Source organism: Lytechinus variegatus, chromosome 19, assembly GCF_018143015.1.
Source record: "Lytechinus variegatus isolate NC3 chromosome 19, Lvar_3.0, whole genome shotgun sequence".
NCBI lineage: Eukaryota > Metazoa > Echinodermata > Echinoidea > Temnopleuroida > Toxopneustidae > Lytechinus > Lytechinus variegatus.
This window is the reverse complement of record NC_054758.1, coordinates 14,409,654-14,424,476: the sequence shown is the minus strand read 5'-3', so window position 1 is coordinate 14,424,476 and position 14,823 is coordinate 14,409,654. Positions and strand designations below refer to the sequence as shown.

The 14,823-nt window shown below is 36.7% G+C and overlaps 1 protein-coding gene across 2 annotated transcripts in view; it reads left to right on the top strand.

Annotated features, from left to right (window-relative positions):
• LOC121406131 (tenascin-X-like) overlaps positions 1-14,823 on the top strand; it is a 115,470-nt gene that overhangs the window by 87,728 nt on the left and 12,919 nt on the right. For both annotated transcript variants that reach the window (XM_041597150.1, XM_041597151.1), the window contains exons 73-81: positions 319-465; positions 2,394-2,491; positions 4,118-4,298; positions 5,025-5,161; positions 7,349-7,487; positions 8,453-8,604; positions 9,416-9,575; positions 13,596-13,742; positions 14,489-14,690. In XM_041597150.1, coding sequence (XP_041453084.1) covers positions 319-465; positions 2,394-2,491; positions 4,118-4,298; positions 5,025-5,161; positions 7,349-7,487; positions 8,453-8,604; positions 9,416-9,575; positions 13,596-13,742; positions 14,489-14,690 — 1,363 coding nt within the window. The remainder of the gene's footprint in view (positions 1-318; positions 466-2,393; positions 2,492-4,117; positions 4,299-5,024; positions 5,162-7,348; positions 7,488-8,452; positions 8,605-9,415; positions 9,576-13,595; positions 13,743-14,488; positions 14,691-14,823) is intronic.

Sequence of the window (14,823 nt, the reverse complement as noted above, 5' to 3'; positions counted from 1 at the left end):
TCTTACACTGTTCCTTTATTGCTTTTCGCACAATAAAGTGATGCAAAACACAACTTAAGTACTTAATTACTTCTTTATAACCGACCTGGTTATAAACCCAAGTTTTCAAGTGGATCATCATTCCTGATGACGACCAGAACACCCTGGTCGAAACATCGTTAACAGTTCTTTTCAGAGCTAACATACAATCAAGAAAGAATAGCAAACAGTCCTTTGCAGGACTACATACATGGTGTTTACCGTGAAAACCTCCAATATTCTCTCCACCATGGAAACCTTCAAAGATCATTTTATAATTTACTTGTTTTATGATTATAGGTATTAACAGCTCAAGAGAGGAATGGGAAGTCCACGATGGCCTTGTTTCCGGCAGGGAATACCAAGCCACCATGAGATCAGTTATCATCGATGCAAACAACCAGCTAATAGCCAGTGAACCTGTCACATCCGCATTTTTCTTATTAGGTGAGTTCTTAATAAACACAATCACATCACTCCTGTTCTTAAAGACCTCCATTGGTTGCCCATAAAGGATCGCATAGTTTCAAAATTCTACTTTTGGTATATCATATCATCGATGGATCCGCACCCGATTACAACAAGTCTCTTATACACCACTATCAACCCGCACGCACACTGCGATCATCCCAATTCAGTCTCTTACATATTCCACTATCTAAAAATCCTGGGGCGATCGAGCCTTTGCTCATGCCGGACCAGCCCTGTGGAATTCACTACCACAAGAGCTGAAGAACTCAAACTCTGCAACATCCTTTAAGGGCAACCTAAAATTGCATTTGTTCACCAGCAGGTACTAGGTTTGAAGACAGACATTTTTTTTCATTTGTAATTTAACCTTTCTTGTACTTTCTCTTAGTTCTGTTTACTTTTATGTTTTGCTCTATTCTAAGCGCCTTGAGCATTTAATCAAAGTGGAAAAGATGCTATATAAATCATATGTATTATTATTATTTATTTCTTATAGCTCTTTATAAGAATTCTTCCTTCAGAGTTGCACCCCTCTAGAGGATATTTGCATTCATGATAATTTTGGTAGCATTTTTCTTCTGCACCCACTCTTGGCTTTGCATATTTTCATACTATCAATCGAACTTGCCTTATATGAGTTTCTTTGGACCTGGGGGTGTTTCATGAAAGTTGTCAGCCCTGACAAAAGTGTTAGTGCTGACTATTTCAGTGAAATCCTTGCTTTTGATTGGCTGAGAAGCTTTGGCCATGACTGTTACTATGGTAACTGTCAGAGAAAGACCATCTTACAGTGCTGACAACTTTCATGAAACGGTCCCCTGATCACTCTGGGTATCATAAGCCAGATTCAACTTGGAAGCCGTAAATAATGCATCTACTTCAATGTTCCTGTCAGTAATATTGATTCCGCCTAGCCTATTGTCAGAAGGCCTCCACACACCCTACATTTGGAAGAGAACCTGATTGGGGAAGAAACAGCATGTTTCATATTTTTGTACAATATATATCATATGCTGCACAAAAATATTATGTATTAATTTATAATAATAATAAACCACTTTTATATAGCGCTTAATACATCGAAACGACGTGTGCGAGCGCTTTACAGATTATAACTGCGGTCATAGGATTCAATCAGTCATTACCACACACAATGTGTGCACATCCTCCACTCCCTGGAGAGTATTCCAGTCAGTCGCTGGTGAGGCGCACACAGTACTGGACAAGCTACAATTTGAGGTTTAAAGTATCCATTTAAATACTGATGTAAAAAAGAAGTCAGAAACCTTTGCTTAACTGTAAGGTCCAAAGTGGCTGAATAATAAAAACTAATTGCAGATTTGCTCTTATACCATGACAGTTGCTATGGTGTCATTGAGATTCTGCATTAAATTTGCTTGCAGAGTGTCAATACTTGAAAAGAGAAGTATAATGCATGTAGCGATTGATTATCAATTAAGCATTAAGAAGATGGTTCATAACTTAAGAGAGTAATTTGTTTCATGATTTAGGGGGTGTTGCAAGAAAATATTTTTGATCAATTGCAAATATTCTGTTGCAATTTTACAACTTAAAGATCAACGTTAGCTGTAGCAAATCAGATTAAACTTCTTGTTTCAATGAGCAGATTAGCAATTAATCGCAAATTTGCAATTAACTGCAAGACTTTTGATTGTTTTGGGAACCAAAAATGGACTTGCAATTGATTGCAAGTTTCTTGCAACACTCCATTATTAATCTTATCAATTGTTTTACAATTTTATTTGAAATTTGGATTGTAGACCACTTGTTACATGTACGTGTGCGATGGCCATGTGGTAGATTTTAACTTTATTTTTAAGACTGATGATCACAATAGGGATAATAATTATAATGATGAAGTTTCCTACATGTATTATTTTCAGATCCTGTACAACCCCAGCTATTGGTCATATCGTACGTCTCAACTTCAGAGCTTAGAGTGGAATGGTCTTTGCAGAATTCTGACTATTCTTACTTCGAGGTAAAAAAAACAACAGCTTTTAATCTTCATGCGTTCACCTGTAAACCCCCCGTGTGTTGGGTTATTTTAGCAGTGATCCCCTCTCATTCACATTCGTGCCATGAGTCACAGATTTCTAACAATAAACCTGGCCCATGGTATTGTTTGTGAGGAGGGTTTTATTGATTTTCTCCTCTCCTTTTTCAATGAACTTCATGGCTGTAATCAGGATGTATTGATTTTTGGGGATAACTCAACGATACTGTAATTTGTAAACTGCGATAATCCGTCAAACGCTAAACTAATGTCGCACGCGCGATCGATCGATCGGTACACATGTATGGTATACAAAAACGCCAAGCTATACATTGTAGCTAGGTACGCACAATTGTTCGAAAAACAATGGGACAGGGGACGTCTATGGGAAATGTGTGGTTGTGCAAAAATGCGAACGAAACACGCCTACGGATGTGCAATAATGCGAACGTAACGCATGAAGAGTTAATATGCAACCTGCCACCCTCAAACCAACAATAAGTCGCCCAAAATCGCCCAATTTTGAGATTTTCATTGTGCTTGAAAAAAAAGCACATCAGAAGCTTTATGATGTCAAAATCGAGAAACAGTAAAAGAAATTCAGTGAGAGTTTCAAAGAATAAAGAGAGAAAAAAGGGTTTAAGTTTGGGGTTCGCTCAAGTAGGAGATATGCACACTGTTTTGGTGGAACTTAGAAGCAGTCTGCATAACACTTTTTCTAGTCATGCAGTGTCAGGTGTTACTTTACACCCTGTTTATGAAACACCCACCTAGTTGGTGCTGCATGAAGCTATTCGTTAGTTGCGAATGACAACTGGCGATCATTTCTTGTGGTGAACGATATGCACTTAGTTTTCATTGATGTTGATGTAGCGCCTGTGAAAGGATCACCAGTCGTTCGAAAAATCTTAATGTTATAGTATATGATTGTACAGTGATAAACCAGACCATGGCCTCTTAATATACATACATAACAGGTGCTTATATAGCGCTTTACCAAAAATATGATGAAAGCGCTTTACAATAAATAACTAATAATAATAATAATTACATTAAACATATCTACCGGACTGGTGCCTGATCTTAATGCCCTGTTCACCCGCAGTTTAAGGAACTTGTCCAGAAGGCAATCCGGCAGGTACATAACTCACAAGGGCTCTAAAAACACCAGGCCTAAGCTAAACCCTAACAAAGAAAACTTACGAAAGAGAACTAAACATGAATATTTAAACCTATAGTTACACAAAAAAATCATATAAGGAGAAAGAAATCAATGAGCAAATAAATGTGTTTTAAGCAGAGATTTAAAAGTTTTTAACTTATCAGCAGATCTTACTGTAACAGGCAGTTTATTCCATAATTTGGGCACAAAATTAGCAAATGCTTTATCACCATATGTACTAAAACTTCTTTTGTAATTAAGGAGGTATTTAAGGAGGTATGAAGCTTAGCAATTGATTGTGGGCCCTATTTCTACAATAAGTCATACACAATACCCAATACAATCAATCATGAAAATCACTCCACCATTAGTTGTAAAGCTTTATCTTGCAGAACTGAGAACTCTCGTCAGCCATCTTAATATCTCAATTCTGACATTTCTCATCCCAGGTGTCATTCTCCAGCGATTCTGCAAACATCTTGACCACGCAAACACAAGACCGGTCACTTGTCTTGACCAATCTGACCATTGCAACAGAATATACCATCACTATTAGGACATTTGTTGAAGGAGCGGAAACTGGGATTGTGAAGTCCAGTGCTGGGTCACTTATATCGGTTGTCAGTACTCGTAAGTTCCTCTAAATAAATTCTTTGTAATATAAAGAGACACAATCACTTGTACATGTTTGGCCATTTGTAACCTATTTGCACATCCATGTGGTTCACCGTACCCTTAAGGTTTACATACGTGAATATCAATCAAGTTACATGTTTGTATTGTGTTTGTCTGCTGTACATGCATCTACTACAAGAATTAAATTTTCCTTTCAATGTTTTGTTTCAATTTTGATTTACTCAATGCTGATATATCTGTTAATTTTTTGGTGGGGTGGGGGACTTGTAGTCACACTGTTTGTTTTCTTTTATTACAGTTACAATAGTTCTTGAACCATGCTTTTCTTTTTGAGTCTTTAATTCTTTTCATAACACTCTTATCGCTTTCACATTTTCAAAATTATGTATGCACAAGACGTGTTTGTTCACTTTTTATACATGCTGTCATTCACTTTTCACTGTACCTTGTCGATGTGTCATGTCTTTACATGTAGTTCATTCCACGATACACGTCACTCTGTTTTTATAATTGAATTTATGTGATTTTGAATTTACCTACATTCCTCACTTATTCCTTATTAGTATTTTGTATAATTGATTCTATTTTTGTATTATGTATTATTGATGTTGGCTACAATTTTTTTAAATTTCATTTCAATGTCCTTGTTATGAGTTTTATGATATGATGTATATATTTCATTGCTTTTAATCATTTCTATTGATATTTTTGGCTTGATAGGTTCTGCACCACCGCAAGACTTGGTTCAGGATGAAGTAACAAGTGATTCCATCACAGTTTCTTGGGGAGCACCTGACAATGCAGTATCTATGTATCATATCCTGGTCAAAGATGAGGCTGGAGCAGATGTAGATGATGTAAGTCCGTAGTTGATTTGATCTGATTTTATTTGATAATCGTAAGAATTGTTGATTTGGTTCAGTTTGATCTTGATTTTGGTTTTTGTCTCACCTGCGAAGCAAAGTGAGACTATAGGCGCGGTTTTTCCGACGGCGACGGCGCGGCGGCGGCGGCGTCAACATCAAATCTTAACCTGAGGTTAAGTTTTTGAAATGACGTCATAACTTAGAAAGTATATGGACCTAGTTAATAAAACTTGGCCATAAGGTTAATCAAGTATTACTGAACATCCTATTAGAGTTTCATGTCACATGACCAAGGTCAAAGGTCATTTAGGGTCAATGAACTTAGACCATGTTGGAGGAATCAACATCGAAATCTTAACCTGAGGTTAAGTTTTTGAAATGTCATCATAACTTAGAAAATATATGGACCTAGTTCATGAAACTTGGACATAAGGTTAATCAAGTATCACTGAACATCCTGCATGAGTTTCACGTCACATGACCAAGGTCAAAGGTCATTTAGGGTCAATGAACTTTGGCCGAATTGGGGATATCTGTTGAATTCCCATTATAACTTTGAAAGTTTATGGATCTGATTCATGAAACTTGGACATAATAGTAATCAAGCATCACTGAAAATTTTGTGCAAGTTTCAGGTCTCATGATTAAGGTCAAAGGTCATTTAGGGTCAATGAACTTTGGCCGAATCGGGGGTATCTGTTGAATTACCATCATAACTTTGAAAGTTTATTGGTCTAGTTCATTAAACTTGGACATTAGAGTAATTAAATATCACTGAACATTCTGTGCACGTTTCAGGTCACATGACCAAGGTCAAAGGTCAATGAACTTTGGCTGAATTGGGTGTATCTGTTGAATCAAAGTCAAAGGTCATGTAAGGTCAATGAACTTCGGCCATGTTGGGGTTTTTTGTTGAATAACTATCATATCTCTGTAAGTTTATTGGTCTAGTTCATAAAAAGTGGACATAAGAGTAACCATGTATCACTGAACATCTTGTGCGAGTTAGAGTAGTATTCAAAGTCAGCACTGCTGCTATATTGAACCACGTGATGCAGGTGAGACGGCCAGAGGCATTCCACTTTTTATCTGACTTGATTGGTGAGTTGACTTGATTTGATTGAATTATCTGGGGAGCTGGTGAAAATTTAATCTCTAAGTATTATGTCCTGGTCAAAGATGAGGTTGGAGTAGATGATGTAAGTCCATAGTTGATTTGCTTTGATATGATTTGATCTGACTTGATTGGTGAGTTGACTTGATTTGATTAAATTTCTGGGGAGCTTCTGAAAATTCAATCTCTATGTATTACATGCTGGTTAAAGATGAGGTTGGAGCAGATGTACATGAAAGTCCATAGTTGGTAAGATCTGATCTGATCTGATTTGATTTGATCTGACTTGATTGGTGAGTTGACTTATTTTATTTGATTAAATTTCTTTGGGAGCTTCAGAAAATTCAATCTATATGTATTACATCCTGGTTAAAGATGAGGTTGGAGCAGATGTAGATGATGTAAGTCCATAGTTGGTAAGATCTGATCTGATTTGATTTGATTTGATCTGACTTGATTGGTGAGTTGACTTGACTTGATTTGATTAAATTTCTTTGGGAGCTTCTGAAGTATTATATTCTGGTCAAAGATGAGGCTGGAGTAGATTATGTATGTCCATAGTTGATTTGCTTTGATACAATTTGATGTGGTTTGATTGGTGAGTCCCCTTTATTTGACTTGATGAAATTTCTTTGGGAGCTTCAGAAAATTAAATCTCTATGTATTACATCCTGGTTAAAGATGAGGTTGGAGCAGATGTACATGTAAGTCCATAGTTGGTTTGATCTGATTTCATTTCTAGGAAAATTCAATCTCTATGTAATATCCTGGTAAAAGATGAGGCTGGAATAGAACGGATGTTGTAATTCGAATGTTGATGTGCTTTGTTTTGTTCATCTGATTTTATATGTCACTATTTTGATTTGAATTGATTTGACTGTTATGTGTTGTTTTAATTTGAAACTTGTTGGGGTTTGCATACGTTGATTTGATATTATTTCATTCTAAACATGTACATGTTGATTTACAGTGCACTACACCAAGGCTAGTGCAAATCAAGAACTCAAAATATTTTTGTTTTTAAAATCAATTTCATTTTGACTATATACTTGAAATTCCATTAGGCCACAGTATCGTCGAGTGAAACCACATACACTGTTGAGAACCTCAGACCGTATACCAAATACGTCATCACAGTAGCAGCACAATTCAATGGCCTGGATAGTGACACTATTGAGGTTGAACAAACAACGTTCCAAGCGAGTAAGTGAATTTGATTTGATTTGTTTTGATTTATTTCTGCATTCAAGATAATATATGCAACATAACAAGAAGGTGATACAATTAAGTTTCACAAAGTAATAAAGCAATAGTCATAATAAAGCAATGAAAAATAAATATCAACAAGAAGCAATATTCAATCGAAAGAAAATAACAGTTTAAATGAATGCAGGAGACCGCCATCGTGAGCGGTTAAGCTTGAAAATGATGGCGGCCTCGTAAAATGGTACATAAATTTATTTCTTCATTGATCAAGTGGGTGCAATGCAGGTGCGGGTGCAGTAAAGGGCAGTTGAATAACAAAGTTATGAAATACAATCATGGGCCCGTAACATAAAGCTTAGAAATCATCATAAAACATTTTTTTAATTTGTATAATTCATCTTGGAAATCAAGTTACAAAAAAATACATGTACGTTTGTGTCATGGGACCATATGTGACCCTCCTCCCCAAAACCTATAGAAATAATGAGGTGTTGCAAGTGTTGATCCGAAATGAATTCTTAATCAGTTCCCGCTGAACAGAAATATTGTTGGTGCTATTAAACAATGCCCTAACAGAGGCACTGTTACATTCGGTAACGTTGCAGTATTGCTGATGTCACAATAACACATTATTTGCATCATCGGATCAACGTTTGACATCACGATCCAAATGATGTGACTGGGCTACTGTTATTACCCTGTTAATAATGCTAACACTCTTTCTGTGCAGCCAATACTGGCAATTAATTCCAAATTTACACTTGACTACTGTGTTTTGCAAACAGCAATAAAAATCATTGTGCTCTGTAGTTGCGTTTGATATATCAGTGGTAAATTTTCATTTGTACTATAAACTGATTAGATCTCATGACAGCGGTAATAATAAATCTGTAAATGCCCCATATATTTTGCTATGAACATAGCATTATTCGTATTTGTGTTGTTTTATTGTATTCTTATAGAACCATCTGAAGTGAGAGACCCAGTTGTTATAATAGACTCGCCCAACTCAGTGTTACTTACTTGGACACCACCTGTCTCACCGAATGGTATTCTCACAGCATATATTGTGGATATTACTGGGGAAGACATTGCTGTCCGGAAGAGGAGAGAGGTACGATCAGAGAAAACTTTTATTAACCAATTAATTTGTTTATTAATTAATCAATTTATTTTCTTTTTTAATTATATATTGCAGTAATAAAAAGAAATTACACATCTTATCCTTATGACCGGATTGGACACAATGTAGATCGATAATGAACAAGTACATGAATAGCAAACAGAACACAATAACATTTAAATCATTGATACATTCATAATGGAACATTATTTTACATATCCATTGAATGTTGATGGTAGAATAAACACATTGAGTTTGCTAAAATAAGATTTTGAAATGCGATTTAATCAATTTGACAACTTTTTTTGTGCATTGCAGAGTATAGATTGAGCACCCACTGGACTGCCAGGGCCAAATAAAGTTAACTTATTTGCTGTAGTCAATAAAGATCATTTGGCCATATCCAGTGGGTGCTTACATAAAAGCGAAAGCAGATAAAAGAGTGAGCATGAAAAACCTTAAGAACACTATCTAAAATTTTGTAATGAATAATAATAGCATCTTATAAGAAGGCTGCGTTGCAGACAGTCAGCAACAAAAAAGTTAAATACTGCTAATCAATTTATTCTTACTGTAGCAAAAGCATGCTAGCAAGCAATCGACATACCCCACCCCTTTTGACTGAACAATCCTTGATTAATGGAAATACATGTACAAGTGTGGAAGCTCAGTAATAGCATGGCCGACTGGGAGAACAGTTTTCAAAGTGAAGTGACTATCCTGAGTAAATATGGTAAATATGATGTTATCCTTATTTTCATTATCATTGTTTCTATTATTCTTTATTTTCTGTTTCTTTTAGGCTGGATTTTCACGTACCGAGACCTATGGAGTTACTGTCTTTTCAGCCTTGATTGAAAACCTTCCAACAGGATGCACCTACACCTTCAGTATCAGAGCAAGGAACGGTGCTGATGATAGCGATATCGTGACTGCAGGTCCATTAGATCTCCCGCATACAGGTAAGTTAGATAGATTGGTTTGTCTTGCCTACAAAGGCGGATATTGAAATAGATGTAACAGGTGTTATTAAACTACTGAAAGATCTTAACCCACACAGAGCTACAGGTCCGGATGAAATATCACCACTGGTCCTACGGCAAATAGCTGAAGGAATAGCACCTGCACTTAGAAGTATATTTCAATTACCCCTCTCAACAGATGAAATCCGAGAAAACTGGCACCGTGCTAATATCACCCCAATATTTAAGAAAGGAGACAAAGCCGACCCATCCAATTAGAGATCAATAAACCTTACTTCTGTTTGCAGCAAAGTAGTGGAACACATTATCCATACTAGCATAATGAATCATCTGGGTAGCCGCAGTATTCTGAATGAACACCAGCACGGCTTTAGGAAAAACCACTCCTGTGAAACACAGCTTATCTCTACCATACAGGAAATAGCAAAGGAAGTGGACCATAAGATACGGATTGATATAATTGTAATCGACTTCCAAAAAGCTTTTGACATCAGAGGCTCCTGTCAAACTTGCTGTCCTATGGTATTATTGGTAAAACCCAGAGGTGGATAACAGAATTCTTGACTTACCTTAAACAAAGGGTAGTAGTTGAAGGGGAGCCGTCGGAATGGGTGTCGGGGGACTATTGCGTTCCAGGGCATACAGTCACCGGACCCTTTTGCTTCCTTATTTACATCAATGACCTACGGGATGGTTTGAACTCCACCTGCCGTTTGTTTGCCGACCAAATGTCTATCACGGAAGGTGCAGAATGACCTTGCAGTTTGGCAGACAAAATGGCAGATGGATTTCAGTGCTAAAAATTGTCATGTACTATATGAGGACACACTCAATTCCCCTCTTCCAAAGTCAAAGTCTGACACATATTTAAGTGTTGATGTTTTAAACGACCTGACCTGGAATGCACATGTCAGCAAAATATGTGCAAAAGCTAACAGATCTCTACAGAGGTGCCAACTAGTACTGATTTTTAGTATTTAGTACTGAAAAATGAGAAGAATACTGATGGTTTCATGCAAAATACTGGGGTTTTTTTAGTTTCAGTTTGTGTTCTATGGTATTTCTTCGGAAATACTGATTTTCTTTCCGAAATACTGATTTTCTACTTTCAAAATACTGAAATGCTCTTGTTCAAGTTGGAAGCTCTGTCTCTAGGTTTTTTATGCAGAAATCTTTTTAACTGTGCCAAGAAGATCAAAGACATCGCTTACAAGACGCTGGTAAGATCGACCCTAGACGATTGCTCAACTGTCTGGGACCCACATACGCAAAAACAAATCATGTTGATGATATAAAACAGAGCAGCTCGATTTGTAACTGGGGACTATTCCAGGAATAACAGTGTCTCGGCCATGGAGCAGAGGCTTAAGTAACTTAAAATAACTTAAATATACCCCACAATGAAGAAATCATCCAACTTTATCTGTGGTTTTCAAAAATAAACCTAAAATGCAAACTCTATCTGAAACAGAAAATCACCATTATTGAGGCCTTTACTGACCGAATCGTCCCTCCAAGCTCTGGCAGAGAGAGCTGAGACTTGCACAAGTGTCAGTGCATGTGTGAGTAAAATCCGGCGGCCTCCTGAAATCAGATGGTGCCTGATTTACTGTCTGATATTTACCCCCTTCCTTAGAAAAAGATGAAACAAATGATTTTTCAGTAATAATTCACAACTGACATAAGTTATTTTAGATGTTAATAGGCTCCGTTTTGACAAGCAGAGCCAAAGTCTACATGGCGACACCCTACGGACTCACCAATGCGAGGTTATTATTAGACTCTGGGATTTATCTCGTGTGCAATTCCAACTCCTACATCTCAGAATCGTGATATCCCTACGGGAACACACGGCGGTAATGATAATGGACCCCTGTACATAGAACGTTTTCCGCACCGGCGATGTGGCTGCTTCTTTTTTTCCATACCATGTGTATGGAAAAAAAGATGCAGCTATTTTAAACTGTCTCTACTTTTGCTGTTTTCAAGGCTTGTTATGATTTTGAAAACAAAACTGAAACTTTTAGAAAGATTAAAGCGTGGATTAGTGTGCTGGTGAGAAATTGCATTTTTGGTGGCTGGTAATAGAAAATTTTAGGGAGCTCGGCGGGCTTTTTCAATTACTTTCAAAGGAGCCCACAGAGGTTTTACGGAGCCCTCTAAAATCGAGCCCTGACATGCATAATGGAACATTATTCTACATATCCATTTAAGATAGAAAGAATGTTGATGGTAGGATAAACACATTGAGTATGCTAAAATAAGATTTTGAAATGCGATTTAATCAATTTTACACCTTTTAATTATTATTTTTTATTTTATTTTCGGCAATGAAAAGCATATCAGATTGGTACAATGTATAAAACACATAATGAACATTACAGAGTACAGATTTAGCACCCACTGGACTGCCAGGGTCAAATAAAGTTAACTTAATTACTGTATTCAATAAAGATGATTTGACCCTATCCAGTGGGTGCTTACATAAAAGCGAAAGCAGATAAAAGAGTGAGCATGAAAAAGCTTAAGAACACTATCTAAAAATTTTGTAATAATAACATCTTCTAAGAAGGCCCCATCGCAGGCAATCAGCACCCAACAAGTTAGATACTGCTGATCAATTAATTCTTGCTATTGCAACTAAGGTATCTACAATATGTTGTATCATAGGCAGTAGACTGTGCCTGGCAAAATGAATAAAAAGTATGTCTAACTGATTGAATTCTAACAGAATTAAGAGCAAATATTCAGATGTTCAGATGTTCACCACTTTTGATCCTACCAAGCCTGGAGATGCAGCCTGTGCGTATTTTTCGCATTTCAAAATGTTTGTCTGACTTTCAATCGTGGCTTGTTGATAATAAATTGAAATTAAATTCTTGTAAAACAGAGTTCTTTGTTGCTGCATCTCCTGCACACCTTAATCGGTTCCTTGACCTTTCTTTTTCTTTTAATGACATAGATATTCCATTATCTTCAACCATTAAGGATTTAGGAGTTGTTTTTGATAGTGAAATGAAAATGACCGAACATGTAACATATTTGTGTCGCACTCTCAACTGGCAAATATATAATCTCAATCGCATTAGAAGTTTCCTTGATAAGGACAGGTGTCATAATGTGGTTAGGGCTCTTGTGCTCTCCAGGCTGGACTATGGTGGTTGCTTGCTGGGGGGTATTAGTAAACAGGATCTTGGAAGACTTCAACGCCTTCAGAACAAATGTGCACGATTAATCTGTCAAAAACCAAAATGGTGTCATGCTACTCCTCTTCTAAATGAACTACATTGGCTACCTGTTTCTGATAGAATACATTATCGAATACTTGTTCAAACCTATAAGTCTCTGTCAACCACACTACCTTCTTACATTTCTTCATTATTTCAGCAACAAAGATCTACTTACTCTCTTCCTTCTACTGCCGCTCCTTTCAATCTCTTGCCCCCCGTCTTTGGAACAAACTCCCTCCATCTCTTCGAAACCTCTCTTCTCTTAACCTCTTCAAAAAACATCTCAAAACACACTTATATAACCATAAACCTTAACTTGTCTTATGCAATTAACAGCGCTTTGTATCCTCTGGAAAAAGCGCTATATAAATCCAATCATTATTGTTATTATTAAATACTTTTGCAATGTTGCCTGGAATAACTGATGACATTATATGAAATGACTTGTAGAATTTGTTATAATAATCTTGAGAAATTATTTTGTCATATTGTGAAGATCTATCTTTCTTGGTAAGCTTTGAAAGTAAATCATAAAAAATGAAATCATGTAATGTGACACATAACATCGTAAAGTAATAGTTATGAAGTCATGAATTTTCCAACCGACTGTGAGCTTATCTTATTAAAGTTGATTCGTTCAACTCTTGTTAAAGTGGAGCAATTAAAGACCTTTTGAACATGCTGTAATCTTCATATGATATTATTATGATCATCATCCTAGATCTATTTTTTTTGTCTACATTTTATCTCTCCACTTGTCCCCCTTCAGCACCTCCAACACCTTCTTTAGACAATGTGGTACGTCTTGTCTCAAGGACCGGAAAGACCATGACTGTATCCTTTGATAGCAGCTTCTTCAGCGATGTGTACGGTCCTGTGTCCAGATACGCCATTTTGGTCGCACAGAGCTCAAGGGGTAAGTCTATTAACCAGTTTGATATGATTTGATTTCAGTATGATGCAGATTTTCTGAAGGCCTTATCCCATGTAATGTTGGGCATAGGGGCCAGTGGGTTTACTTCTTCCGGTACATGTATAGGTGACACTTAAAGATGCTAAAATAACCTTCTTACCATACTAAACTTACATGTAGGAGATGCATTTAGAATCAGGTTGTAGCTGAAAATTCTTCTCAGCTTCTTGTTGTTTCCAATTTTGAAGCTTCTGCATAAACACAATGTTCTTAAATCAAATTTTGATTGTTGAAACTGTGTTGAGGTGCTTCTCATTTGTGTATATATGGACAATCCTCATGATCGTATATTCTTTATTTGAGCTGGTCTAATCATTGGTTTTAATATCTTTATTTGTGTTTTCAAGCACTGAAAATTTGAGACAATGTTGATTGCCAACAATGGGCCATCAAAATGGAATTTTTAACCCATCTGCACACCATGAAAAATGTACACACAAAATCTAAGTTTGTAATCCTTTTTAAGCTTTCCATCTAAAATCTTGCTTGGTTTCAGATTCCTTTTGAAAGAAAAACGCTCTGATCAGTCATAAAAAGTAGTGACATCACAATGAAGGTGATACTTGCATGCATATATTATAAAACATGACCAAAAATAAAGTCTTCCTGAGAATGTTATTAATATAAGACCATCTCTGACTAGTTTTCAAGTAATTTTTTAACCTTTACCCCCGTTACCTCTACCGTAGACACCATACCAGCCACTCCAAATGACCCAGTCATCAACTGGCAAGTCAGCTCAGGTAGGCCGTACCAGGCCACACCCCTTGCCTACAATCCCTTCACGGGTGGAAGCGCAAGGACGTCCTACACCGTCGGTTCTAACGACAGCTGCACCCTGGATTCAGTGGGATACTGCAATGGGCGCGTGGTTCCACTCAGCGATTACAGGTATGTTTCTTTGACTTTAATTAAATTGAAATTGTTACATAATAAATACCTGAAAATGACTGGTTTGGGACCCCAAAGAACCAAAGCTTATAATCACAACCCCCTGCAAATATTATTTTTCATGGAATAACTA